Source organism: Vulpes lagopus, chromosome 7 (assembly GCF_018345385.1).
Source record: "Vulpes lagopus strain Blue_001 chromosome 7, ASM1834538v1, whole genome shotgun sequence".
Lineage (NCBI taxonomy): Eukaryota > Metazoa > Chordata > Mammalia > Carnivora > Canidae > Vulpes > Vulpes lagopus.
The window spans coordinates 2,522,117-2,547,315 of NC_054830.1; the positions used below are offsets into that span (position 1 = coordinate 2,522,117).

Here is a 25,199-nt window from a genome sequence, read left to right on the forward strand (position 1 = left end):
GTGGCAGACGGGCTTTTGTGGGGCTTTATGGTTTTATCTTGAGCCTAGCCCTGAGGTCTGGAGGTCTGAAGCAGCAGAGGGCCGCTGTCACGGCAGGCAGAAGGGGGGCTTGCACCCGAGCAGGCGGCAGTGAGCCGGGGCATCCAGGTGAGAGGCAGGGCCCTGGACGGGGAGCGTAGGGGCGAAGGCCTGCTGCGGGAGGTGGAGAAGGCGGGGACGCCCTCCCCGTGCCCACCTGTGGCTGCAATCAGGGCCAGCTGAGGGGCTGGCTCTGACTCCTGGCATTGTGGGGAGCGGGGGTGGGGGACGGGGGGCCGCCTGCCCTCTGGGAAGTGGTGGCGGCTAGGCGCGGGCTGGCTACAATGAGGCTTGCCCTCTCCCCGAGGGGCTGATGGCCCCCCGGCCAGGCTCTGAGAGGGGGTCCTGGCACCTCCCCACCCTGGTTGGCATGCGCCCTGCCCGTGCTACGACAGGGCCACTCCCGCTGGACACCGTGCCCCCTCCCCTCCGGGCCCCTCCCTGCTGCCTGAGCCACTGCCCGGGGTGCCCTGGCTTGAGGCTGTCAGCAGCTCAGCCCGTGACCAGGTCTCCCCATGTGAGCCCCCCTACCCACCCCCCGGAGGTCTGCAGTGAGGATTTGGGAAAACTCCAGCAAACTCTTGGTGGGAGACCTGCAGGCAGAGAGCCCCCACCCCACCCACCCCGCCTGGCCGCCGCCTCCTCCAGGAAGCCCTCTGGGCCTCCGACCGTCGTGCTGATGGCCCCACTGTTCATTTCTGGGACCAGGACAAGACGGGTTCCTTGAGCAGCCGTGGGGCAGGTGTGAGAGGAGTGCTTCTGGGGCAGGGTCCCCAAGTGTGGGGATGGCCTGAAGGACCACACGTCAGGGTGCAGCCTCCAGGAAGCACCAGCTCCTCAGACCTCCCCACTGGTCACACTCGAGGCCTGAGTCCCAGAGGCCAATGCTGGCTGGTCAGGTGCCCCTGCTCGGAGCCCCGAGGGAGCGGTGGGGGGCCCCGCAGGCACGCCTGTACCCCGAGCAAAGGACTGCACAGTGCACAGCAAAAGATGCTGTTTATTTACTCCCGCTCCCCACAAACTCTGGGGTAGCCCTACAAGGACATGAGACACGAAGCCACACTCAGACTGTCCCCTAAACACAGAGGTGAAACTAAAAGGACCAAGTGACTGTAGACTTTTCTCCTTCAGGGTCACTGGGCAGCTGGTCAGAACCCCCAAGCAGGGAGGCCTGCTGGGGCAGGCAGGGGCTGGGGGGTGCCCCACATCCACCAGCGCTCCTGCACCAGGCCCCGCCCTAGGCCCACCCACAGCTGCACGTGAGCGGGGCCGAGGGCAAGGCCCAGCCCCGAATGAGAAGCTGCACATGGCAGCATTACTAGAAGGCACTCGGCGGTAGGGGTCAGGGCACACTGGGTCACGGACTGGCTGGGAGGCGAGGGGGTGCCCAGCCTGCATCCTCACCACCCTCTCTGAGGGCTGACGTCGGTGGGGTGGGGGAGACACCAGCCCAGCTCAGGCCTGCAGGCCTCTGGCTGTGGGGTCGGGGGCTTCTCTAGGCTGGGGGTCTGGAGGGGTCGGCTGGGTCGGCAGCAGGTTGGGCCTGGGGAGCCCGGCTCCAGGCCTGGCAGTGCCTCGGGTTCACCCCCCGCCCCCCAGTGCTCCCTGGCCTGCCTCCCCCGCCAAGGGGGCCTGTCTGCCTGATTTCCAGTCCTCGCACGGCTGGGGCATCCCAAGGAAGCGCTCCCGAACCCCACGTGCCTAGCAGGCCACCGGCCGAGTTGAAAGCCAGTGAGAAACACCAGGGTTTACAATCGGTGTGTTGTACCTCCTACCGGCCGGGGGGCCGGGGGGGCAGGCCTGGGCTGGCGGGGCTGCCCCAGTCGGCTCTCACTCCCAACAGCGTGGTTTCACTGAAGATCTAAGCACAACTGTTTTTAAAGAAACCCACGGAGCGTTTCTGGAAAGGAGAACACGACTGTCCTCCAGCTGCGGGGACATGTGTCACGTCACTTGCAGGGGTGAGGCTGCTCACGCAGGTCCCTCTCTGCCCTGCCCGCCCTGCTTCCTCTGGACTTCACACTCCGAGGCCACAACCTCCTCCCGCAGCCTCTTCCGGAAGCGCGGCCCCGGCCTGCTCCTGGGGGGTGGCAGCGGCTCCATGCCCAGGATCGTGTGGATCTGCCGGAAGGCCAACAGGCGCAGGGCGTGCTGGGGGCAGAGAGCCAGTCAGGGCCCACCCGCGGCCTCCCCTGCCACAGCCCCCGCCCAGCCCACCGCGGACACAGGGGCTCCAGGGGTGTCCTTGACAGCAGCCTTCTGCCAACCACAGAGCCCAGGGCACACTAGGCGTGAAGAGGTGTGGGGGGCTCGCCGGGCGCGGATGGCAGGACGCTGCCTGGGAGCCCCTGGGGCGTCAGCCCCTTTTAGCCTCCCTGCGGGGACCCCAAATCCTGCCTCTGCTGTTGCCTCTGATCCAGAGCAACTGGGCTCTTCCTGTCAGGGGCAGTTCATAAGTGCCAGGCCCGATGCGGTTTGTGTGCCACTGGGAGATCTTCTTATAAATAAACTCGCCGACGAAAGGGAAACCACAGGCGGGGGCTGTGCTGGGGGCCAGCTGAGCTCGAGGCCATGGCTGGGTGTTTTCACAGCACAGGGAGGGGGGCCTAGGGGCGCCCAGGAAAGTCTCAGCCAGCAAGGGCCCAGGTGGGTGCCTCGTCGCCATGGCAGCTGGGCTGTCCTGCTCCTGGGAATGGTCCTGCCACTTGCAGGCCACCCATCTCCGCAAAGGGAAGGGGAGTGGAGGGAAAGCCCCAAACCATCTGTGGAACCACCAAGCCCTGCTGGGACCTGGGTGCCACCCTCTGCCTGCTGGGGCTGGACTCCACTCAGAGCCGTGTGTGCCGCAGAGACCGGCTGTCCTACCTGGGCAGTGGCCGTGAGGTCCTCGCGCTGCTGGGGGGTCATGGACTCGAGGGTGTCCCTCTGGTCTCTCTCGCAGGGATCCTGGAGCCCAGGCCCATCTTGGTGAGGGGAGGTGGGGGCGGCGAAGGAGAGAGCACCCTGGTGAAACACTGCCATGGCCACGGGGCCATGCGGGGGCCCAGGCGGGTTCCAGGGGGTCCGCCCCTGCCCCCTATGCACCTGTGACCGCAGTGACATGAAGGGCCCACAGGACGGGCCCACGGCATCACTTCTCCCCTCTCTTAACCTGCCACCATCCCGCAGCACCAGAAGGACCAGGAAACCCCATTTCTGCATCTAACACCTCAACGTTGCAGTGGGTATGGGGACGCCCTCGGCACCCGTAACATAGGCCGCGTGAGCACCTCGGCGCGCAGCCCACTGTCCCGCCGGTTATTTCCTTGGGCAAGATTCCCGGGCTCTCCCGACACAGGGGGGCCCCTGAGAACCAGGGCTGTGCGGCCCCTCCCGCTCTCCTTCGCAGGCGCCGTCCTGAGCCTGTGTGAGCAGCTCCCTCTGCACCTGCCACATGCTCTAGCATTCTGGGCTCCGGCTGGTGGGACTGACCTGGCAGGAGTGTCCCCGAGGCCACGCACTCCAGGACACGCCTCATGCCGTCCCCAGGGCTCAGGCGCCCACATGCGCTGCTCAGAGCCTTCTCCACCAGCAACTCCAGGGCCTGGGGTGCGGGGACAGGACAGACACTGAGGTGTAAGAGAGCGCTTGGGCCGCTGGCTCCCACCCCAACAAGAGCCGACCCTGGGCCGAGAGGCCCCCCCACCCCGCCCAGCTCTCTGCCTCTCACCCACCCTTCCCCGGAGCCTGGCCTCCTACCCCCGTCACGCCCTCTGTGACCCTCCTGCATTTAGCCCTCTCGGAGTGGACCCCATGTCCACCTTGGGGTGGTGTCAAGAGCGGTGCCCCCCTGGACACAGCAGGAAGTGGAGGTTGAAGAGGGGGCACGAGAACCCTGGTGGCTAAGGCCCAGGGCTGGGCGCGGGGAAAGGCTTTGGGGGCAGAACTGCAAGTAGAAAAACTTGTCCCCAAAGTAAAGGAGGGAGGGACAGACTCAGACCCGCCCTCGGGTGTAGGGGTGCAGGGGTGTGGGCGCGATCCCAAAGGAGGGTGTGAGGCGGGGAGTAGCCCAGAGAGGGCAGGGGGCTGGGGGTCTCCCAACACGGCACCTCGGGGCCTGGGTGCACGTGTGCCCCGTGGTGTCTTCTCCCCGCTTCCCCACGATGGGCTCCAGGGTGACTGCCGGGGGGTGTCAGAGGAGGGAGGGCGCGGGCCAGGCTCCTGTTTTATGTGCGAGGCATGGGTTTAAGGTGCTCCGTGGCAGGCCTCCCCTGGTCCCAAGGGACCCCTGAGACGTGCCCCCCATCCACCTTCCCTGGCTGCTCGGGCTTCAGTGGGCCCCTTTCTGAAAAGCCCAGCCCTGGGACAGGGAGCGTCTGTCTGGGACAAAGCGGGGCCACTGGGGATGCCTCACCCAGTCTGGCAGGGCGCCCCAGATGGGCACACGCTGACAGAGGTCACGAAGGACCCTGAGGACGATCACACACGACTGCAGGCCGCTGGCTCGAGCCTTTGGGGGAAGAGGCGCCCGTGAGCTCAGGGAGCCAACCCATGAGGCGTGGGGAACAAGGGCCGACCCGGGGATGTTGGCCAGGAGACATAGGCCGACGCCAGGCAGGGAGCCGCCATCAGACGCTGCCCTTCACGGTTGTACTCAAAGCCCGCTCTCCTGGATGGTGGGGCAGACCCACGTGGCCCCCTGCCCCTGCCCCCTGACCTGGAACCACTTGGCGTGGCGGAGGGCAGCCAGTGACTGCAGGCACTTCTCTGGGCTCAGGACGTCGTCGGGGTTGGGCTGAGGCACCTGCACTCCTTCTAGAAGGAAAGGGCATGTGGGCACGGTGCCCCTACCCCTCCTCCCGCCCCCTGCCTCCCAGGGCCCCAGACCGGCCACCTTCCTCCAGACACTGCAAGGGCCAGAGACAATCCTCTCCCCCTGTGGTTTCGAGGGGAAACTCCAGCACCCAGTCCCGTGGTGAGCAAATTCCACATCAGGTGGAAAACGATAAATGAAGCCAGATTTCCAGACACTTCCAAGTGTATCCCAACAAGGGAGCAGGAGGGTCAGATTCAAACAGATGCCACCGCTGATGGCAAAGGCCCGGCGTCGGGGAGACACCCTCTGACTGCTGCTTCACATGCGCCCTCCTCGCCCCAGGAGGCCCCGGGTACAGAGGTCAGCAGTGGGACCCATGTCACTTGTGCATAGATGTCCCCAAGGTGGGTGTCAGGCCAACCGCTCTCTCAGGCAGAGACGGAGGCAGCAGGGGTGTCTGCGAGGAGGGGCTTTGACTCCCCCTCTGGTGACCACCAGCTGGGGCCCGGACACCCCTGGGGACACAGGGGCCACCCCCAAGCCTGCGCCATTAGTGGACTTGGGCCGTCCACACTTCCCGACCTGCCCCGTCTGCCCCTTGTTCGTGTGCTGGAGCAAAGCCTCATGGGGCCTTCGGCTACAATTTAATGGTGTTTTATCCCCGAGTTTATTTTTTAGATGAATGTGACACCTGGTAATGTTTTCCACCAACGGTTCAACGGTGCCACTCTTAAAAAATTAAAGTGACAAAAGTGAACTGATTTAAAGAACAGTGTGAGACGTTCGGGTTCCTCAGCTCTGATGAAACAAGCAGAAGGGGCTTTAGGAATGACCGGAGCTTGGGATGCCCAGTGGCTCAGCGTTTGAGCGTCTGCCTCCAGCTCAGGGTGTGATCCCGGGGTCCTGAGATCGAGTCCCACACTGGGCCTCCTGCAGGGAGCCTGCTTCTCCCTCTGCCTGTGTCTCTGTTTCTCTCTCTGCATCTCTCAGGAACAAATAAATAAAATCTTTAAGAAATAAAAATAAAGGAACGACCAGCTGTGGGCCCGTGTCTGTCGGCAGCCGCCCTGAGGCCCAGCTCTTCTCTGATGGCAGCATCCAGGGCTGACAGAATACATCCCTGGCCGCGGCCCCCACCCCACCCGCACACAGGCAGTTGCTGCCCTCAGCCACCAGGGAATGTGGGGAGTGGGTGGGACGCAGGGGCCCGGCCACACCTTGGTCCACAGAGGAGTCCTCCCGCATCAGGGGCGAGGTGACACACACAGTGACCTTCATCCTGGGCTCCTCACAGGAGGAAATGATGACACTGTCTTCAGAGTCAGAGGAGACCTCATACTTATCTTCTGTCACCATCTGTGAGGTGCAAAGGCAACAGGAGTCCGTGTCACTGCAGCTGAGAAGCACAGGGAAACCAGCAAGGATGGATTCGAGTGACAAGCCCCGGGCTGGGCGTCTGGAACCTCCAAGGGACCGAGACATCGCCCCCACCCTGCGGGGGCACAAATATGTAGCAATGCATACAGATAACGGATCCTACATGTAGGTACCTTCATATGTAAAGAATGCCCACAGCTCAATAACAAGATGAGCAATCCAATTAAAGAAACAAACTGGTGAGTAACCTAACAGGCAGTTTGTGGAAAAGAAACAGAAAGGACCCTCTTTACACAACAACACAGGTTCCTCCCATGGTGAGAACGAAGCAAATTAAAACTATAATGAAGTGCCACTGTCACCCGTGAGGACAAACCTCAAGAAGTCTGAGGGGCAGCCCCGCTGGCAAACCCCTTAAGCACCCATAAACTGCTGGCAGAGGCTGATCTGGAGACGTGCACCAGAAGCATCTGGCCTCATGTTGCCCAGCAATTCTGCCCCTGGGAGAAGCTCTCACATGCGTACAAGGTCATCTCCTCGCTGGTTACACAGCGCACCGGAAACGGCCTGACTGTCCAACTACACGGGCGGGGCCCTCCAGTGATGGACGGACAGCAGTGAAATGCTCATCGGCCACACGACACGGCGACGCTCCTTAAGCAAGCTTACGCAACTGGACCCAAGAGGTGCTGCCCAGTGAGAACGGCAAGACCACATAGCGGGTCTAACAAGCTCCAGGGTGGGCATACCAGGGAAGCGTGGGGAGAGCCCATTCCACGTCCTGCCTCCAGGCAAGACCCAGGCGCCCTCTGGCTCTGGTCGCCACCCTTACCTGCCACAGGGGCCCAGGCACGGCCCCTGCCTCTCACTGGGGGGGGCCCTGAGCCGGCTACCCTCACACGCAGGGCCTCCAGGGAGATTTCACAACCGAGGCATGTTTGGTGCAGCGCCCACTGCCCCAAGAGGCCTTACTGCACCCCTGGCCTTGTTTGGGCAGGGTGCTCCTGAGCTGGCCTGGAGCTTCAGGCAGCCGTGTCTGCACCCCTGGACACGCTCCACGCCCCGGCTAAGCCGCCTGGCCCCCACCTGGCCAGCACAGACGAGCCCGAGTCAGGCAGTGGGTTCAGATGCTTCCCCGTCACATCTCCACATCTTCGTGTGGGGACCAGGGAGCCCACGGCCCAGCCCACCTCAGGGGGCCTGGGGCCTCCAGCACAGAGCTGTGCACCCAGCACCCAGCGTCCATCACCCTCTGACACCACCTGCATATATGCCTGAGGCCACTCTTGGCCCTGAAACGCACCCTCCTCCTGCCCGCTCCCCTGTTCTGCTCAGGGCCTCCTGCTGAGGTGGCCCCGACGGCCTGTCCACGCTGCTGGAGTGGGGCACACTGCCCACGACCGAGGCCATCCTCGTGGGGCTGCACATGAGCCATGCTTGCACCCCTGCAGTAGTGAGCTGGAGACTACAGTGAAGGAAACAAGTATTTACCGATTTACTTAAAGATTAACTATGAGAGAGAGAGTGAGTGAGCTTGAGCCCGCTCATGTGGGCATACAAGGGGGGGGAGAGCAGAGGAGGAGGGAGAGGGAGAGGGAACCTCAAGCAGATCCCCTGCTGAGCACTGAGCCCGTTGCAGGGCTCGATCCCATGACCCTAGTATCATGACCAGAGCCGAGATCAAGAGTCCGACACCTAACCGGCTGAGCCACAGAAACGAGTATTTACGTGGCCAAGTGGGGGCACATCACTCCTCTGCTCAGAACCCTCCTGTCTTCCCACTTCCAGGGAAGTGATGTGGTCCAGGCCCCCGTGTGCTCGGGCACACCTGCCCCACGGCCACTGCAGATGCAGGTCCTTCTACAGGGAACACTGTGCCCCCACCTTTCAAGGCCACCCCGGTCTCTAGCTCCTGCCTCGAGCGCTCCACCCCGTCGGGACGCACGCCTCCCACCACCCCGTGTGATGTGCCTCCCGGCTCCCGCCAGTGCTCCCTCCTTGGCATCAGGCTTTCACTTCTTCACCGACACGCTGGAGGTTAGCTTGTTCTCGTGCTCCCTGGTTGTGCGTCCTGACCAGAGTGGAGATGTGCCGGGGTCTGCGCAGCCCCCATGCGGGATTTTCCCAGGATCGGAGGCTGACACACCAGGAAGGGCCCCCACACACACACCCCGGAACTGATTTTTTTTAGCCTGAGATGATCCATTTAGATCACAAGGCCATCTCAGTCCTCCCGCAACTGTTGTTTCTGGGGAGAAAGTCCCAGGAGCCCGGGCTGCCTCCCGCTGGCCCCAGACGCAGCTCTGGCTGCCCCAGCATGAAGGGCCCCGTAAGGTTCTCGGCTCCGCTTGCCCCGCAGTGGCTGGTAAGTCGGCACTGCCGCGACGGGACGCTGTCGCTGGGCCTTACCCTGAAGTCACCTTAGGAAGGAACCCCGACGTTCCTCCCCCTCTTGTCAACCTTTTAATGAAAACAACCTGGTTTGCGTCTAACAGCCAAGCCTCTCGTTTCTTAGAACCGCGTGGAAACAAGTCATCCCGCCTGGAGCCCACGGGCGGAGCCAAGGCTCTTACCGGGAGCTGGCGGGGCAGCTGCTCCGAGATTCTCCGCAGCAAGGCGCGAGTGGGCTTCTGCGAGCAGAGCAGGGTCAGCTGCACCGTCCTGTCTCCCCGCAGGAGGAGGCCCTTTGCCAGGAGGCCGACCCGCATCACACCCTTCAGGACCCGAGCTGAGGAGGAGCCACCGCTGTGAAGACAAGCCCACAGAGGTGTGAGACCCGCGGGGTTAGGGGGGTGGGGAGGAGGCGCTGCCACCAGGGTTCCTGGCTCCGGCGCTCACGGGCTCCTTGCCAAGCCTCTGCCTCAGCTTCCACACCTGTGAAATGGGCACACGCCCCGGGGACAAGGCTGCTGGGCTGCACATGCTCAGTATGGGCTGGCAGTTGTTACTCCTTCCGGATAATCTGCACTCCTACAAAGGCCCCCAAAGGCCATCCCCATGGGCCCTGGTCACCGGCGGGCCCCACCCACACGGGCCCTTGGCTGTGTCCCCTCCGAGTGTCTCTGGGGTCACGGTGCCCCCACCTCAGCTCCTTGGCCGGGAGCCTGCCCTCTCCCCTCAGGCCCAGGTCCCGAGGCCGGGGGCGCCCCACCTGCAGCGGCCTGACGCAGGTCCCTGCTCGGCCCTCTGAATGCCTGGCCTGCTTGCTGCCGTGTGAACCTGACTACTGCCTCTGCACAGCGCAGCCCCTCTGCAGGTGGGGGACACGCCAGCTTCTCCCAGCCCTGCCTGAGGCCTCCCAGCCGCCACCCTCTCCCTCGCGGCTTTGCTGCCTCCCTCTGTGGGCCTCTGCCTTGGCCCCTCACCAAATCCCTGCCTTGGCTCAGGAGCTGCCACCCTTTGGTTTGACACTTCTCGGGATAGGAGGGGCTCCAATTTTTACAAATCCATTTATGTATTTCTTTTTCTTTCTACCTTTTTTAGGTAGGCTCCATTCACAGTGAGGAGTGCAGTACAGGGTTTGAACTCACAACCCGGAGACCAAGACTCAGACACTTAACCAACTGAGCCACACAGGTGCCTTATGTATTTCTTGTTGGTTTCTGGACCACAGTGCGCTGGAGCCCAACATGGCCAGAAAGGTCTGGGCTGAGAGGCCACCAGCAACACGCAGATGGGAGATGGCTGCAGAGGGGCCGAGGTCCACGGAGGGCAGAGCTCGGAAGCGGGTGGTGGGGGCTGCAGACACAGAGACTCAGAGCTCGCCAACCAGTCTGGATCCTAATTCATACCCACTGTAAAACAAAACCACCCCCAAACCCACAGTCTGACCTCTGTGGGACAACAGGAAATTTCAACCCTGCATATCTGACGATGTTGAAGGATTGTTTTTGAAATATAATGGCATTGTGGTTTTGTTAAGTCAAAAAAGAGCCCTTGCTGCTTAGGATGGGCTTCTGGCCTCTCAGCTCCCTTCTGAGGGATCAGCTGGGACAGGCACCAGGCGTTCCCCAGGGCTTCACTGTGTGTATGTGACAGGCCCTCCACAGTAAGCGAAAACCCCCAAACACGAACACACTCTCTGCCCCCAGCTGAGTAAATGACTGTCTACTCTGATCCCGTGTAAAGATGCACATCCGTGTTTTTTAACAATAACATAAAGACCTAACATGTGATGTGACATAAATGTCAAGTGAAAGCTTAAAATGGGGTCAGGGCGCCTGGGGGGCTCAGTGGGTGAGGTCTGCCTTCGGCTCAGGTCAAGATCCCGGGGTCCTGGGATCGAATCTCGCCTCGGGCTCCCTGCTCAGCGGGGAGTCAGCTTCTCCCTCTGCTTCTGCCCCTCCCCCAGCTCATCCCTGAGCACTCTCTTAAAAAAATTTTTTTAAAAGAACAAGGTGACTTTTGTTCTTCAAGCACACAGCGGCTGCAAGGTTTAGGGGAGGCTGACTCGTGGCCGTGGGGGCCACACGAATCTGCAGGTCCTGAGCTGAGCATGGTGGGCGTGCGCACATCCCCAACAAGCTGGAACGGGACTTTGCCCTCTTGTACGAGGACGCCCGTGGGGAACAGAAAGCGTGTCTCTTTGCACCCCTGCTTCCACCAGCACTCGAGGTGGAGGAAGGGCACTCTCCCGGGGGAGGCCCTGGAACCCTGGGGCGTTTGTGTCAGGATGACCCCCTGGAGCTCACTCATGGGTGGCACACATGCGCTTTCCTAGGGCACAAGTCTGCAGAACAAGAAGCTCCTGAGTGGCACCCGCCAGATGCAAAAGGGCCAACCCTGTAGGGGACAGGACGTGCAGTGGTGGGTGCCAGGGCCGGGGTAGCCAATTTACCAGGGCCGGATTTCTGCATGAGGGGGCGGAAAAGCTCTGGAAGCAGATGGTGGCAATGGGCGCACAACCCGTGAGTGTCCCCTGTGCCGCTGGACCATACGCACGAACGTGGAGTACTTAAGCCTCATACAAACAACTCAAAAAGGAAGCGAAGCCGCCACTCGGAGAGAAAGGCCTTGGAAAGGCAGACTTCCTTCAGATCACAGGCAGCGGGGCCTTCCCACCCGACAGTCACAGCGACCGGAATAGTGACTCACGCGGGGGCGCTCCAGGGCATCCTCCCGCCAGCGGGGGTGGGGCCAGAGGAAGAAGAGGGTCAGAATCACCCTAATCTCCACTTCACAGAAGAGGAACAGTCTGGTTCGCCCTTCGTGAAGTACATTTCTAGATGCACCTTCCGTAGGAAATGCCAGTTTGGGGAATGTTCTGCCCACGGGTGGAAAGCCCCAGAAACTGGGGCAAGCTCAAAGCCAATCAGGGTGAGGCTGCCTCTGCCCTCCTGCCAGCCAGCCACGTCCCATCTGGGACCCCGACCCTCCCCCCGAGGGGACCTCCCTGCCCCGCCAAGTCACCCCGGGGCCCTGGGAATGCAGAGTGGCCCCCACTACCTGTGCTCACCACCCGCGTGCTCCAGGCTCCCAGAGCTGTCCTCGGCCAGCGTGTCAGACACCAGCTTGAGGGCGCGCTCCGAGTGGGAGACGGCCTTCTGGACGGCCAGGAGCTCCTCCTCTGTGGGGTAGATGGCGGCGTGCTTACACAGGACGTGCCGGTCATCGCTGGTCTCCCGCCACATGGACTACAGGGCAAGGCGTGCACGTCACAGGCTGGCTGCGAGGCCCCAGGCGCCCGGTGGGCAGGCGACAGGTCAGCCCTGCTGAGGCACAGCACATGCAGCAGGAGGCCACAGGGAACCCCGGAGTCAGGCTGGCTTCGGGGGTGACAGGCAAGTGGCAGCAGGGAGCCAGGCCAAGGGAGGACAGGAACCCGTGAGGCGTGGAACAGCGGGGATGCGGGACTGCGTGGGGCCAGAGGGCTCCCCTTCAGTGACGTTCTTACATTTTTGAGCCAGAGGCTTTTCAGCCAACTCAGTGGGGCTCTTCCCCTCAGCAAGGTGGGAACGAAGGCTCCCATCCAAGCCTAGGCCCAGCCTGCACGGACGGACGCCGAGGGCTCTGGAGGGAGGTGGTGGCCCGGGCCTCGGAGCCAAAGGAACTCCCATGGCCGGTGGTGGGGCCTGGGCCTGGGGCTCCTGCGGGTGACCGGTGATGGGGTGGGCAGGCTATGGCTCTCAGGCCCTGCCAGCTCCCACCCCCGGGCGCCTCTCAGGGGGGTTTCGGTTCAAAGTCATGTCCCTCACCCGGGAGAACTCAGGTCCTAGCGAGGGCTTGAGAGGGTCACCTGCCTGCGGGGCCTCCACCGAGGGAGGCATGATGGCACCAAGACAAGGCCACCACCCACCAGAGCTGAGCCTGCAGGCGCCCCTGGCCTGCTCTTGAGGGAAGGAGGGTGCTGGTCAGGTGATGGGGGTCCGGGGTGCTCATCCTGGGCCTGGGGCCCCTCCTCCAGGCGTCTCCTGCACAGCTCGTGGCGCCTGCCGGGGAACCAGGGGCGAACAGGGTGCTCAAGTGGCTGCAGGCCCCACCGGGCTGGTCACATCAGAACCACACCTGGTCGTGGGGCTCAGCAAGGCTGGTGGCTCCAGGACCACCAGGGAGGGCCTCAGCTGCCCGACGGGGCCCTGAGAGCCCAGGAGATGGAGGCGAGGTGGGCTGGGAGGACACAGGCCAAGGGCAGCTGCGGGGGAAGGCAGGGGCGGCTGCAGCCCCTGGTCTGTGCAGCGCTTCGTTCCCCAGCTTAGCCACGGCCCGAATCTTCCATCAATCATACACTAGGTCAGAAAAGGCTTCCAAACTGCTCCAGATGGTGAAGGGGGACATGACAAATGTGTGTGTGCTCGGGGGACGCAAGGAACACTAAGATTTAGGGGAGACAAGAGATCAGGACACAGGAGGTCAGAGGTACTCTGGGGAGAGAGGGAGACACAGAGCATGCCAGGAATGGGGGCCCAGAGCACCTGCCCCGTGGTCACGGGGGCTGCGCTGTTCTGCATTTATTATGTGACAGTAGCACAGATCCTCAGTGTGACCGTCTCCCCCAAGGGCGGTGTCCCCTGCTAGCCTCTCAAGGGTGAGCACCTGGGTCCTCAAGCCTGAAGCGAGCAGAGGGTGTTCGGGAGGGTGGGGGCAGCCTGGCAGGGACCCTGCACACCCCATCCACACGTACCAGCGTCGCATCTCCTCAAGCCGCTTCTTGGTCAGCTGCCTCTGCTTCCTCAGCCTGGCCTCCAGGAGCTTCTGGGTTCTGTGGCTGGGCTTCAGTGCAATAGGAAGGTCGGGGTTCACTTTTTTCTGGAAAGTGGAGGAAGGGCCGTGAGACAGGAGACCTTCATTTCCGTGAGCGCTGGGAGCCCCAGGAGCCCCCATGCCCACAGCCTCCTGCACTGACTCAACAGTCGAGGCTCCATCCCACAGAGTTCTAAGGCTCCTGGGACTGGGAGCCACAAAACAGGGAGCTTCCAGGGGGAGTTTGCCCAGCAGACACCCGGGTGCGGCCACCCAAGGAAGAAGGGCATTCGGCACCACCTTGAGACACTTCACTGACCCTGGATCGGTCGCTGCAGAGCCAACCCCAAGTGCGTATTTCTAATCAAGCAAATTCAGTAGAAGCACCATTTGCGTGAAATCCGGCAATCTGAGTTTTCTATACCGTTGCAGCTTCTCTCTTCCTTCATCACCCAGAAAGTGCGGCACTGTCTAGGGAGCACTCACTGCCTGCAACGGTCCACGTGTACACGTCCCCCCCGACGCAGGCACATCCCTCAGCTGCAAACAGCGGAGTGAGGCGCCCACACATGCCACCCCGGGGACAGACCCTGAGCCCACGACGCTCAGGGAGGGAACCAGACACAGGAGGCCCCACGGGGTGTGAGTCCATGTGTGTGACACGTCCAGGATGGGTTCCTGCACGGATGGGGAGGGGGCCCATGGAGCAGTGTGTGCAGGTGACTGCTAATGGGGATGGGACCTCATTTCGGGGTGATGGAATGTTCTGGAACTAGAGAGAGGAAATGGTCACAGTGTGTGAATATATAGTAGTAAAAGCCGTGAAACTGTACCCTTTATATGGGCAAATTGTTGGCGTGTGGGTGACGTCTCAATAGAGCAGCTAGAAAGGAGGGGCCCTGTGAGAGAGCCACTCATGTGTGCTGTGCACAAGCTTGCTCGTCGCCCACGTGCACACGTAACAAGACCCACGCTCTGCAAACCTGTGAGAGGGAGGCTGAGGGGGGCAGCTGACAGCTGCGCTGGCTGGGCCCCTGGGCAGAAAGGCCCACAGGCCACCACTTTGGGTGGGAAGTGGAGTGCACGGACAAAGGCCCCACTGGCGCTGGAGGCCCTCAGCACCTGTAGCCCAGGGTCCTCGAAGGACTGGCTCCCTGAAGACACTCAGCCTGGACAGCCCAGCACTCCTGCCACATCTGTGGCCCCTGGATCACACCCTCCTGCCCCCCAGGCTCCCCACTCAGCCCTGCACACTAGCTGGGGCTCCTGGTAGAAACCAGAAGAGAACATGGACGCTGAGAGCCTGGGGACAGGAGGCGGCATCCGTGAGCCCGTCCCATGTGCTTCAAGGACCCCCTCCCGCAATAAGCGGGCACGGAGTTTTACCACTAAACCTTCCTTGGCAGGAGCTGAGACACCACGGGAGACACAGCTAGTGCTGGGTCTCCTCCCACGGTTCCCAGGCAGCGGGAATGCGGGTGTGGACACCGCCTGACAGGCCCATGGGGCCTGGAGCTCCCGGCAGGGGCTCAGACTCAGGAGGGGGTGCCAGGGCAGGGTGCGGGAAGCCTGGCCAGTCAACCCCACATACCTTGTACTGCAGCCGATGTCGCCGTCCCCGTACATGCGTGTCCCTGGCCGTGGGGTCGCCAAAACTGCACTCACACAGCCTGCAGTGGAACCGGATCACCTTGCCTTCCTCATTGCACACCTGAGACACAGAGACCTGCTGAGTCGGCTGTTGCCCACGCAGTGTGTCTAGTCCCTGGGCAGGGGGACCCCTGTCCCCTCAGGGGCACTGAGCCTCCCCCAGAGGCCCTGATAAGGGACAATGGAGCCGTCCAGGCCTGCGTGCTGGCTTCCTGCCTGCTAAGAGGCCTTCAGGGGAGCCAGCATGTCACCAACGTACCCTCCCGTGCCCTGGGTCTCCCCTGCCTCCACCCCCTCCCCCCACCTCCGTCCCCACCCCAGGTGCAGACACCTGGGGCCCAGGCTCTGTCCTGCAGAGCTCCTGCCTCTGTTCTGTGGCGAGTTACACCCATCACAGGCCCTTCCGTGCTTCCTGCAGCTTTTATGCACCTTATCTCCTCCACTACTAAACGATGGGGCTTCCCACGGCAGAACTCCTATCTGGTGTGGTTATTTTATAAGGGACAGAACAGAAGATGCTGAATGGGTTGAACAAAGAGAAGAAATGGTCACACACTCCCTTTCAGCCACTGAGGGGGAGCCTGGGAACTATAGAAGCAGCCAGTGGAGGTGGCTTCCAAATCAGGACCTAGAAGGCTGTTCAAGGCAGGCCGTGCAGGGCCACTGCTTGGGCTCTGGGCATCTGGGCGATGCCACAGAGGCCACACACCAGCTCCTAATGCCCAAGAGTCCTGTGCCTCTGTCTCAGGCCTTCCTCCTAGGGTCTGAAACCTAGTGCTGGGACCTTCCAGTGAGTCCCGCAAGATGGTCCACTGAGTCTGCCCGTGGACAGGTGTGTACATGTCAGATGGAGAACTGGGGTGCAGTCTTAAAGCCTGACCCCTGCCAGAGCCCTCTACCACAGCCCAGAGGCAGAGCAGGGTGCACACCGACAGTCCAGGGCACAGCAGCTGCCTGGCAGCGTTACCTCTTCCACGTAGCCTGGGCCCACTGGCTGCGCCTCACAGCTTCCAGAAGCTTCTGCAGAGCCTCCTCGGGTGGGTGGATCTCCAGGCCTGTCTGGTATGGGGTGTGCCCGCTTGCCCTCTGGGGGTCTGCTGCCTGCTGCCTGCGGCTTGGAAGGCCCTGGAAAGAAAAGCTGGATTGCTCATGACCTGCTCCAGCGGGGAACCAGGGCCAGCTTCTGTTCTGCTAGTGTGAAGGGTGGAACGCCATGCAAACTGAGGTCTCCCACTGCCCATTCACCCCCTTGTGACATCAGCCAGTTTGGTGCCAATCTGAACACATCCACAGGGCAGCCCTAGAGGCAGGACCCTCGCCGAGGAGCCCACGGCCACACCAACTCTGCAGCCCTTGGGTCCCGAAGATGGAGGTCCTAGTGGACCCAAGGTCACGGTCAACTGAGCCCCATGAGGCAAAGTCACTGGGCCTCAGAGGGGAGACGTGTCTTGTCACCACACTGCTCTTTGGTTTGGTCTTCGATGTTGTGTGGTGATTCAAAACACAGAGCTGCTGAGGCTTAAAATAAGTCCTCCTCCTCCTTCCTGGGCAAGGCCTGGAGGTGGAGAGCAGACCTGTCGGCCAGATCTGAGTCTGAATCTCACCTCTAAGAGCTATGTATGAGGGGGCCCAGGGCCAGGTACATGACCTCACCTCACCTCTCTTTCTCCCTCTGCAAACTGGGATTATGGCAGAACCGACTTTCCAGAGTCATGGAGGGCAAACTTCAACGCCGTGAAGCAATCAGTGGACTGATAGTCTCACACGCGACCCTAGCTGTTAGCCACTCAATCTGCACCACCAGGCAGCCTTTACTGCCCGGGCCCCCCAAGGGGAGGTGGGACCACAGGTGGGGGGCTCAGGAGCCCACTTTAATCTCCCCGAGACCCACATAACTCATCAGAGCCCGCTCCGTTCACCCTGAACACCGTGGTGTGAATCGTGCTGTCACCATGCTGGCTCTCAAGGGTGTGGCCCAGAAGTGGCCAGGATGCGGGAGAGAAGGCCTGCCTCTCACCATCCCCACCCTCCATCCAGAGCTTAGTCCCTCTGGAAAGATGTGATGGCTGTACACATACACACAAGTTAACGGGACAAGCACTTCCGTGAAATTCCAGCATGAGGAGTGAGTCAGGGCACGGGCATTAGGCTGTGACACGCAGACATGTACCCACACACGTGGCCTTCAAAGCTGGTCTCTTGGCTAGTGCTGGCTTGCTCAGGGTGCACATGCTGGGGCCAGCAGGGGCTGTGGGCTTGGCAGAGGCCATGGAGGGACTCTCCGTGGTAAGGGGGGCTGGCTTGCTGGTACAGGTGGCCTGGGCCGAGCTGGAGTCCCCTGGCACTGGTTCTATGGCAGGGATGGGCTTCCCCAGCTGAGTGTGCAGCTTGAGGACCTGAAACAAACCCAGGCCCCCTGTCAGGGCCACCTCCAGGTCTGATTAGACCTCCTAAAAGAAGAGCACCTGGGTGGGTGTAGGAGGCAGGCAACCTGGAGAAAGGGGGGTGCAGGTCCCATCCCAGGCCCCAGGGACATGCCCTTGGCTCCCAAGCATCACTTCCTGCTTCCAGGCCCACTAGTCATGCCCCGGCAGGACCTAGAACATCTCAACACCCTGTGCTGCTGACATCCACTGCTCTGTCCAAATGGCATGGTCTCAGCTGAAAGACAGAGCTGTTTTTGGCATCCCAAGCAGCAGTCCTGTGCCCACCCCAGATGGGTACAGGGACCACCTGCTAAGATGTATGATGGTCCACATGCACAGATACACTCCATGTTCCCTTGGGACTGTGCATCCCTGTCCAGGGACACCAATTCACCTAGGATTTGGTGACACCCTGTCCTTGGCATCCCGGCACCCCCCTCAATACATTTACTACAAGGACTACCCCATCACCTGCAGTATCTTTGCTGACAACCACCTCAGCCCTGGCTTGGGTGCCGCCGCTCTGACACTCACAGCTCAGACCTGCCCCCTCCCAGAGCTGGCTGCAGGATTCCTTGGCCCCTGGAACAGCCCAGCCCTGTTGGGTCCCAGCTCTCTTGCCTGCAGCCCCGCACAGCCAGGCCTGTGCACCCACTCTTCCCACTCCGCTGCTTGCTTGCTTCCCTTCCCCCAGGTATCTGCTCTCTCCTTTTGTGGGCTTTGTGGGTTTGCTCAGGCTTCTGAGAGCCTGCCCTGGCTGGGCTGAGGACAAGGCCCTTGAGGAGGGGAGAGGAAAACACAGGACCTTGGGCAGGTGACCTTGGGGTGGCCCAGCTGGCAACAGGAACTGGAGGAGGGCCGGCAGCGGGGCAGGGCAGGAGCAGAGGCCCCAGGGGCAGGAGGGAGCACAGAGCGGGTTCCGTGGGGGCCTACAGACCGGGGCCTCCCTAACTCTCCTGCCTGTTAACTATATGGCGCCAAACTGGTGTCCCACCGGGCATTCCTTGTCCTGCCTTCAGGGCACACCCCCTGCAAGTGAGCATTACCTAGCTGGTTAACAATATCATTTGGGCAGGGTTGCTGCTTTTCAAAAAGCTCCCTCTGGAGCCCAGCAAGGGGAGACCTCCCAGGGAGAGAGGTGGGTGTCTCTCTACCTTCTCTAGCCAAGGGGATCCCACTGGTTTCTCATATGCTGACATAATACAGGCACTTTAAGGCCACAGGAAAAGGTTGATATTAACATAGTAATAAATATAAAAAACACAGATGTTAAAGAATCTCATACTCATTAAAACACTGCTATCAAAATTGACATGGGAACTTGACCATTTTAATTGTATTCATTTGATCTACTTCTTTTTAAAAAGCAGAACCCCAAAGTGAACATGCAGTTTGACCTCATCCGTGTTCCAACTCTCGTTTCCATAAGCAGGTAAACATACCTAAGGCCCAGAGCAGTCTCCCCTGGGGTCTGGGAATGAACGAGGCCTCGATCCAGGGGGTGGGTACAACTTCTAGAACATCCCAAGGAATGCAGCCGCATGGGCCCCACAGGAAAAGCTTCCTGTCGTGGGGCAGCTGCCCCCTGGGAGGCCACCATTGTGGGGGGGGGCATGAGGGCTCCTACCTTCTGGTGCCTGGCCCCCCGGATGTGAGCGGCGTAGGCTTCTGCCCCCGTGCATGACACGGCACACAGGCTGCAGCGCAGCTGTGCCTGCACCCCGCACGGGCTGCCGTTGGGCTGCGTGCCCGCCTTCTGGGCCGCCTCTCTCTTTTTGTGCTTCTGTCCCTCCAGGTGCTCGCGGTAAGTCTGCAGGCAGAGAGTGAGAGCGGCCTGAGGGCCCGTGTGTGCAGTTCCGTGATGGGGGAGACCCAGGCCTCCCCCCCCCCCCGTTCACTGGCCACCCAGACAGTTGTGCGCCACTTTATTAGACCTGGTCAACAGGCCAGAAGCTCAGCCTGAAAGACATAAGTTTTCTTTCTCTTCTCGGAAAATCAATGACCTTCTTGAGTTTCAGGGGCCACTTCAAAGGAACATGCTGGCTATTTAGAATCTGACCTCAAGAACCACAAGAGACATACGCTACCGGAATCACACAGGGCACACTTCCTTGTCAGAAGGCGGCGAACACGCCGGGGGGTCTGTGAGGGACGCTGCGTGAGTCACCGGCCTGTGCGTGCTGCACCAGCGTCCCCGAAATATCTGATGGCATCTGGCAAGTGACCAAGCTCTTACGGGGCATTCCAGACTCCCCTCTGGGAGTCCTTAAGATGAGGCCAGCTGCAGTAAGCATGCTCTAAGTGGGCCTACTCAGCCACCTCGCCAAGAATCGGCCTGCCCTGGTGACATGGGCCGGTGACACAGGCCAGTTCCGGGGCAGATGGGGGGCAGCCAGCAACAGGAGCAGGAGAGGAACTCTCTGGAGCTCAGGAAACTTATGAGCATTTACCTGAGCAACAGAACACACACACACACACACACACACACACACACACACGCATGCACCCCCCAGGTAAAGGCCTGGGGCAGAGAAAAGCCTGGAAGGACAGACTCCATGGTGCTAAAGGGAAAGCCGCTGTAAGTACAGCAAGTAAGGCAGCTCCGGCCTGCTCCTACATGCACCGCACCAGTTAACCCTCACGACTTCGACCATCTGAGGTCTGACTTCTGGCTCCATCACTGTGGCAAGTCTGAGTTCCTCGGTTCTGGGCCCCAGGCCTCCCCCTGACACATGGAGGTGGTGATGAAATGACCTACAGGACGTGGGGCGCAGAATCTGAAGCTCAAAGTAAGAGGAAACGTTTGCAACTGTCTTTCTGCCACCAGACCTCCCACCATCAACATGCATTCAGTGTGTGAAGACAGAAAGACCAGGGAAGAGGCCTGTCTGGTGCTCCTGCAGCTCCAAGGACTCCCCTTGGCCACACAGGGGCCCCATAGTCCCCATAGTCCTGGGGGCCTCATAGCCCACTGGGGGCCACTGAGAAAGGCCCTCAGGACACCCCGAGAACAGGTACAAGGGTCGAAGCCCTGCACACGTAGCAGATGGGAGTGAAGGGCAGGGGGTAGGTAAGTGCTGGGAACATGCAGGTCCCCGAGGTGGTGGTGGCAGATGCAGGGGCTCGCCCAGGTGCTGACTTAGCACATGTGCACGACAAGCTGCAGACATCTGAATAAGAAGGATGGGTCGCATCAATGTCACCACTCTGGTTGTGATACTGACTGCAGCCCGGAAACTGGTGGCCTTGGGGAAGTCGGGGCAGGGGGTACAGGGACATCTCTGAGTCATTATCTACACCTGCTTCTGAACTCACAGCTTTCTCAGCAAAAATTCCAATTTCAAGAGAGCTATTAACCTTAGCAAAAAAGCTGGCATTGACAAGAGCTCAAGTTTCTGTGGCACATGGCATGGCCAACAGGTGCCAACCTCGCAGCAGGCATGTGTCCCCCTCGTGGGGGAGCGCCCCACACTTGCTCAACACAGTGCTGTGCAGGGCCTAGAATTAGGAGCAGAGGCTTGTGTTTGGCAAGTGAGAGGACCCAAGAATCACAGAGATGCAGAATAAAAATCCCGCAGAGAAGTAAAGACAAGAGCAGAGAAAACTAACCTCCCCTTAATGAGCACGTGTATTTTACAGTGGAAAGAGCGCACAGAAGTTTCAATCAAGAGGCCTGTAAAGAAAGCAGGAGGCAGGAAAGGGCCCCAGCCTAGCCAGGGAGGTGGGGGCTGGATGGGGGTACTGAGGGCTCCCCATGCACCCCGATAGCCTGCCATCCTGGAATCTATGCACTCCTCCAATTTCCAGCTTTCTCTCAGAGTAATAAAAAGAAAACTAAACTAGCATGAGGTACTCTGTGAAGAGGGAGCCCTGGGGTCTGATGACCTCAGACTGCGTGAGAGCTGGGTTATCCGTGAGTGTGGCTGTGGGATCTCCCTCTTAGACACCGACAGGCACACACACGGCACACACGCGAGCGCACGCTGGCCTCCTTAGGTGGCCCTGCAGCGAAGGGCCTTACGCCACCCCCAGGCGCCTCTTGGAACTGCGCCTACCGGACCTATCAGGGTGTGGAAGAGGGGGCCCTGCCCGTCTCTGCCCACTCAGGCAAGGGAACCCCCAGACCACGTTCCCACTGCCAGCAGTCAGTGCTACGCCTGCCCTCTGTCTTCCACAAGCATGCCAGAAAGGCAACTCTGACGTGCACTTGACACTGCCAGTTAAATAACAGGCCTTTTGGGGCAATGACCCAGATGTCTGGTTAGCCAGGTGGGGGAGGGGGCTCTCCCAGCCCACAGCGGGCAGGACGGTCCCCAGAAGGTCCTCTGGGCCTGCTCAGCGGGGGTGGATGGCAGCTGACCTGGGGACCAGCACAGCTGATCTTGCAGATGTCACAGTAGTGAAGCGGGGGCTCCCTGGGGCCGCCCTTAGGTTTCGGCAGTTTGGGGGGAGCCAGTAGCTTCCCAGAGAAGCTGCCGGCAGAACTGGCACCGGGACTGCTCCCTGAGCCGCCCCACAGGGAGCCCGGGGGCTCCGGGAACGGGAGGGGTGGCAGTGGGGGGCAGTGAGGACCAGCCGCCGAGTGCACCGCTGCTTCATAGCCCAGGTATCTTGGTCCTAGGAAGCAGAGAGAAAAAGGAGACAGGAGGATATGGGTTGGTTTCAAGGACACTATTAGAAGTATGGCCTGTGCCTGCACGTGCCCGGAAGCACGTCTCACCCGTGTCCGGGGCAGAGGTGGGGCTGTAGGAGGTCGGGGTGTAGGAAGGCAGGGCAGAGACAGAGGCCTCGGGCAGAGTGCTGGTCGCCAGCGGGTAGGTGTAGTTCTCCATGCAGCTCGAGGCCAGGGTGCTGGGTGGCTGCCCTGCCTTGGCCGTGGCCGCTGGTTGTAGGGCTTGGCTGTCCCCTCCACTGGGCTGGATGGAAGTTCCTTTAATCCCTGGGGGGCAAGCAGAGTCTCTCTGCAAAGCCACCCTTTGGAATGACCCCCAGCAGACAGTGGCGGCCACACCCCCTGTGGCCTTGGCAACTGGCCGCCCCAGGCGCTATTGCCACACCCTCTCTTCCATCTCTAAACTCCAAGTCCTCAGCAGAACTCACCTCCTTGGATGAAACTGGTTAGCGCCCCTTCTAGTTCTCTCTCTTTCCTTCCTGCCCTCTCTGTCCTACACCAGCCCCACCCCCAGCCGGGAAGATAGCCCTGACATGCACGGGACCCCTGGCCCTCCTCTGAAGCTGCAAAGTTTCAAGTGTGACTTCGCGGCAGCTCCTGGCACCGTAAGGCCAGTGCCTCCTTGCAGAGGCCCACCTGGCTGGCAGAGCATGGAGGTGGCTGGGAGCTGAGGCTGGCTGGAAGCAGGCAAGTGACACTGTCCGTCCTCGTAGCTACTGGCACCTGCCGACGGTCCGTAGCAGTAACTGTCCTGCAAGGGTGTTACCAGAGAGACACAGAGGAGGGGAAAGCCCCTCAGGGCAGGGGTGAGGGCTGCCCTCGCTCGCCCCACAAGTGGCACACGTTCACATGGTTCCTGAGCTCCTGCTCTGAACTGGGTCATTTCAGGAGCTGGGGACACACTGACCAGTGACATGGACACAGCCACTCTCGTAGAACTGTTAACATCTGAGAGCAGACATGCTCTGAGGAGTGTCTAGCTTGGCCACAGATCCTCGGAGGAGCAGTACAGGCAGCGCACATGTGAGCCAGGGCCGGCACGCGGAGGCAGCAGGTGGGCTTGCCGACCAGAGGGCGGTAAGAGCACAGGGCTATGCACACGCCATCTGGGGCCAGAGGGACAGGTGGGGCCAGGGGCTCGGGGAGGGTCTGGGTGCCATGCCAAGGGGCATTCGGGCTGTTGCGTGGAACAGGTCAACATGCAGGCAAGGACAACAGGAGAGGCCAGGCAGCGCCCTGGGGGTGGGCATGAGTTTAGGGGTGGCCTGGAAGGAGAGTCTCAGACGCAAGGGAGGGAGGAACAAGGCAGAAGCAGGCAGTGTGAGCTTTGCAAGCTGGGCAGCCCATGGTACCACCCGCTGACGTCAGGGGTACATGTGGTGGGGGGCAGAGGCTCGGGGGTTGGCCCATGCCCAGCTTGGGACATGTTGGCAATTCCAAGTGGAAATGCAGCAGCCAGATGTCTAGGCTCAGAGCTCTGAGTTGAGGAGATGGCATCATCAGTGCCAGAAGCGCCCTATGAGCACAAGCTCATCCCCTGCTGCCTGTCAGGGGCAGGGACAAGAGCAGGAAGGTAAGTCTGTGTGTGTCCCCATTTGTCTGCCACTACGGGCTGCCCAGCGTGCATGCCCAGTCAATGGTATCCGTGTCTTCAACAGTGCTAGCCAAAGAAAGGCAAGGCTGATACCTGGTAGGAGGAGGCCATGGTGGGTGCCAGGGTGGGCTCCTGGGGCTGGCTAGAGTGGAGCTGGTACCCGCCATATCCCGCTGGGGTGACAGGCCCGGGTGGCTGGGTGGCTGCGGGGAACGGTGGGGTCATAGTGGGACCCATTCCAGCAGCGGGGCCCGAGGCAAGGCTGGCTCCAGCGGTCGGGAGGGGAAAAGCCATCGGAGGCTGGGCGCTGGAACCACAGATAAACATGACAGCTGGTTGCGTCAGATGAATTCTAAGTAACACTACTGTGGAACACACCCTAAGTTCCATCAGACCCTGGGCGTCGGCTGCTCTGGACGCCTACAGTAAACCCGTCCTTTCTGTGACTACTAACGTTTGTTAAGACCTTTCTAGGGCAGCAGGCTTGGGTCTAAGCACTTTCCACGAGTTAACACAATGTCCTAATAACTCTGTGAGTCAGAGGCCCTCCTTGTCCCCACTGACAGGAGAGGAAACTGAGGTGCTGTAAGTGGCAAAGTCAGGCCCTGAGCCCGTTGGTCGACTTCTCAGCTCATCGGTGTGGGCAGCAAGCTTTTTCTGGACATCAAGATTCTTTAAAGCAAGCTGGCCTTGAATGGAATTTTGTAACTGAGGGACAAGTGGATCCTGGATCAGCCCCCAACCCCGTTATTAAAATACAGAAGATCAGTTAACACGAAACTAAAAACTCGTTGTCACCAGAACTCGTTTTATCACCAGTCTGCTCTGCAGGCAGCACAGCACCTCTGTCTCCTCCTCCACCTCCTCATCACAGAGGCGGTGCCAACTGTGTCCATCTGTCTGTCCGTCAGTCCCGTTTCTGGATGAGGAAATCTGTGAGGACCATGACACAGGGCAGGTGCTTGATTTGGACCTAGATCTTTGTGACCCAAGCGTCCCTCACTCTGCTAAATAGCCGTCACCGAGGAGATGGTCCTAGAAGGTGAAAGTCCATCTGTCTGGGAAGGGCGTCACCGAGGCTCTCAGCCCCGTACCAGTATGGATCACATAAAGTCACCACAAACCCTGCAGGGGACGAGCCCAGTGTGCACATGTGGTTTGGGGCAGGCAGGCCCAAGTACAAAGGGACCACAGCAGCGGTGCTCATGTACCTTCGCACATGTTCTAGACCAAAGCTAGCTACACGATGGCTGCCAAGCTGCCCCTGTCCCTCTAAGTGGCTTGCTGCCCAGCTGGCACAACATGGGGAGCACTCTCCAGGCCGAGCACAATGCTGACGGTCAACCACACAGAGTGAAGTGCCAACGCTGCTCACAGGAGCTGGGGGCCAGCAGAGCCCGGTGCCTCACCCCTGCCGGGCGCCCGTCC

The 25,199-nt window shown here is 60.9% G+C and overlaps 1 protein-coding gene across 1 annotated transcript; it reads right to left on the minus strand.

The window, feature by feature from the left end:
• Window positions 1–1,090: 1,090 nt before the first annotated feature.
• On the minus strand, window positions 1,091–24,058 carry ZFR2 (zinc finger RNA binding protein 2). The gene is made up of 18 exons (XM_041760581.1): window positions 23,865–24,058; window positions 22,814–22,928; window positions 22,226–22,444; window positions 21,866–22,122; window positions 19,133–19,315; window positions 17,250–17,475; window positions 16,047–16,204; window positions 15,021–15,140; window positions 13,371–13,495; window positions 12,546–12,678; window positions 11,696–11,883; window positions 8,824–8,995; window positions 6,091–6,229; window positions 4,775–4,872; window positions 4,472–4,567; window positions 3,550–3,661; window positions 2,944–3,041; window positions 1,091–2,229 (listed from the first exon to the last, which is right to left on the minus strand). The coding sequence occupies exons 1-18, from the start codon at window positions 24,006–24,008 to the stop codon at window positions 2,050–2,052; spliced, it is 2,763 nt and encodes a 920-aa protein (XP_041616515.1). The 5' UTR covers window positions 24,009–24,058; the 3' UTR covers window positions 1,091–2,049.
• Between the last annotated feature and the right edge of the window lie 1,141 nt (window positions 24,059–25,199).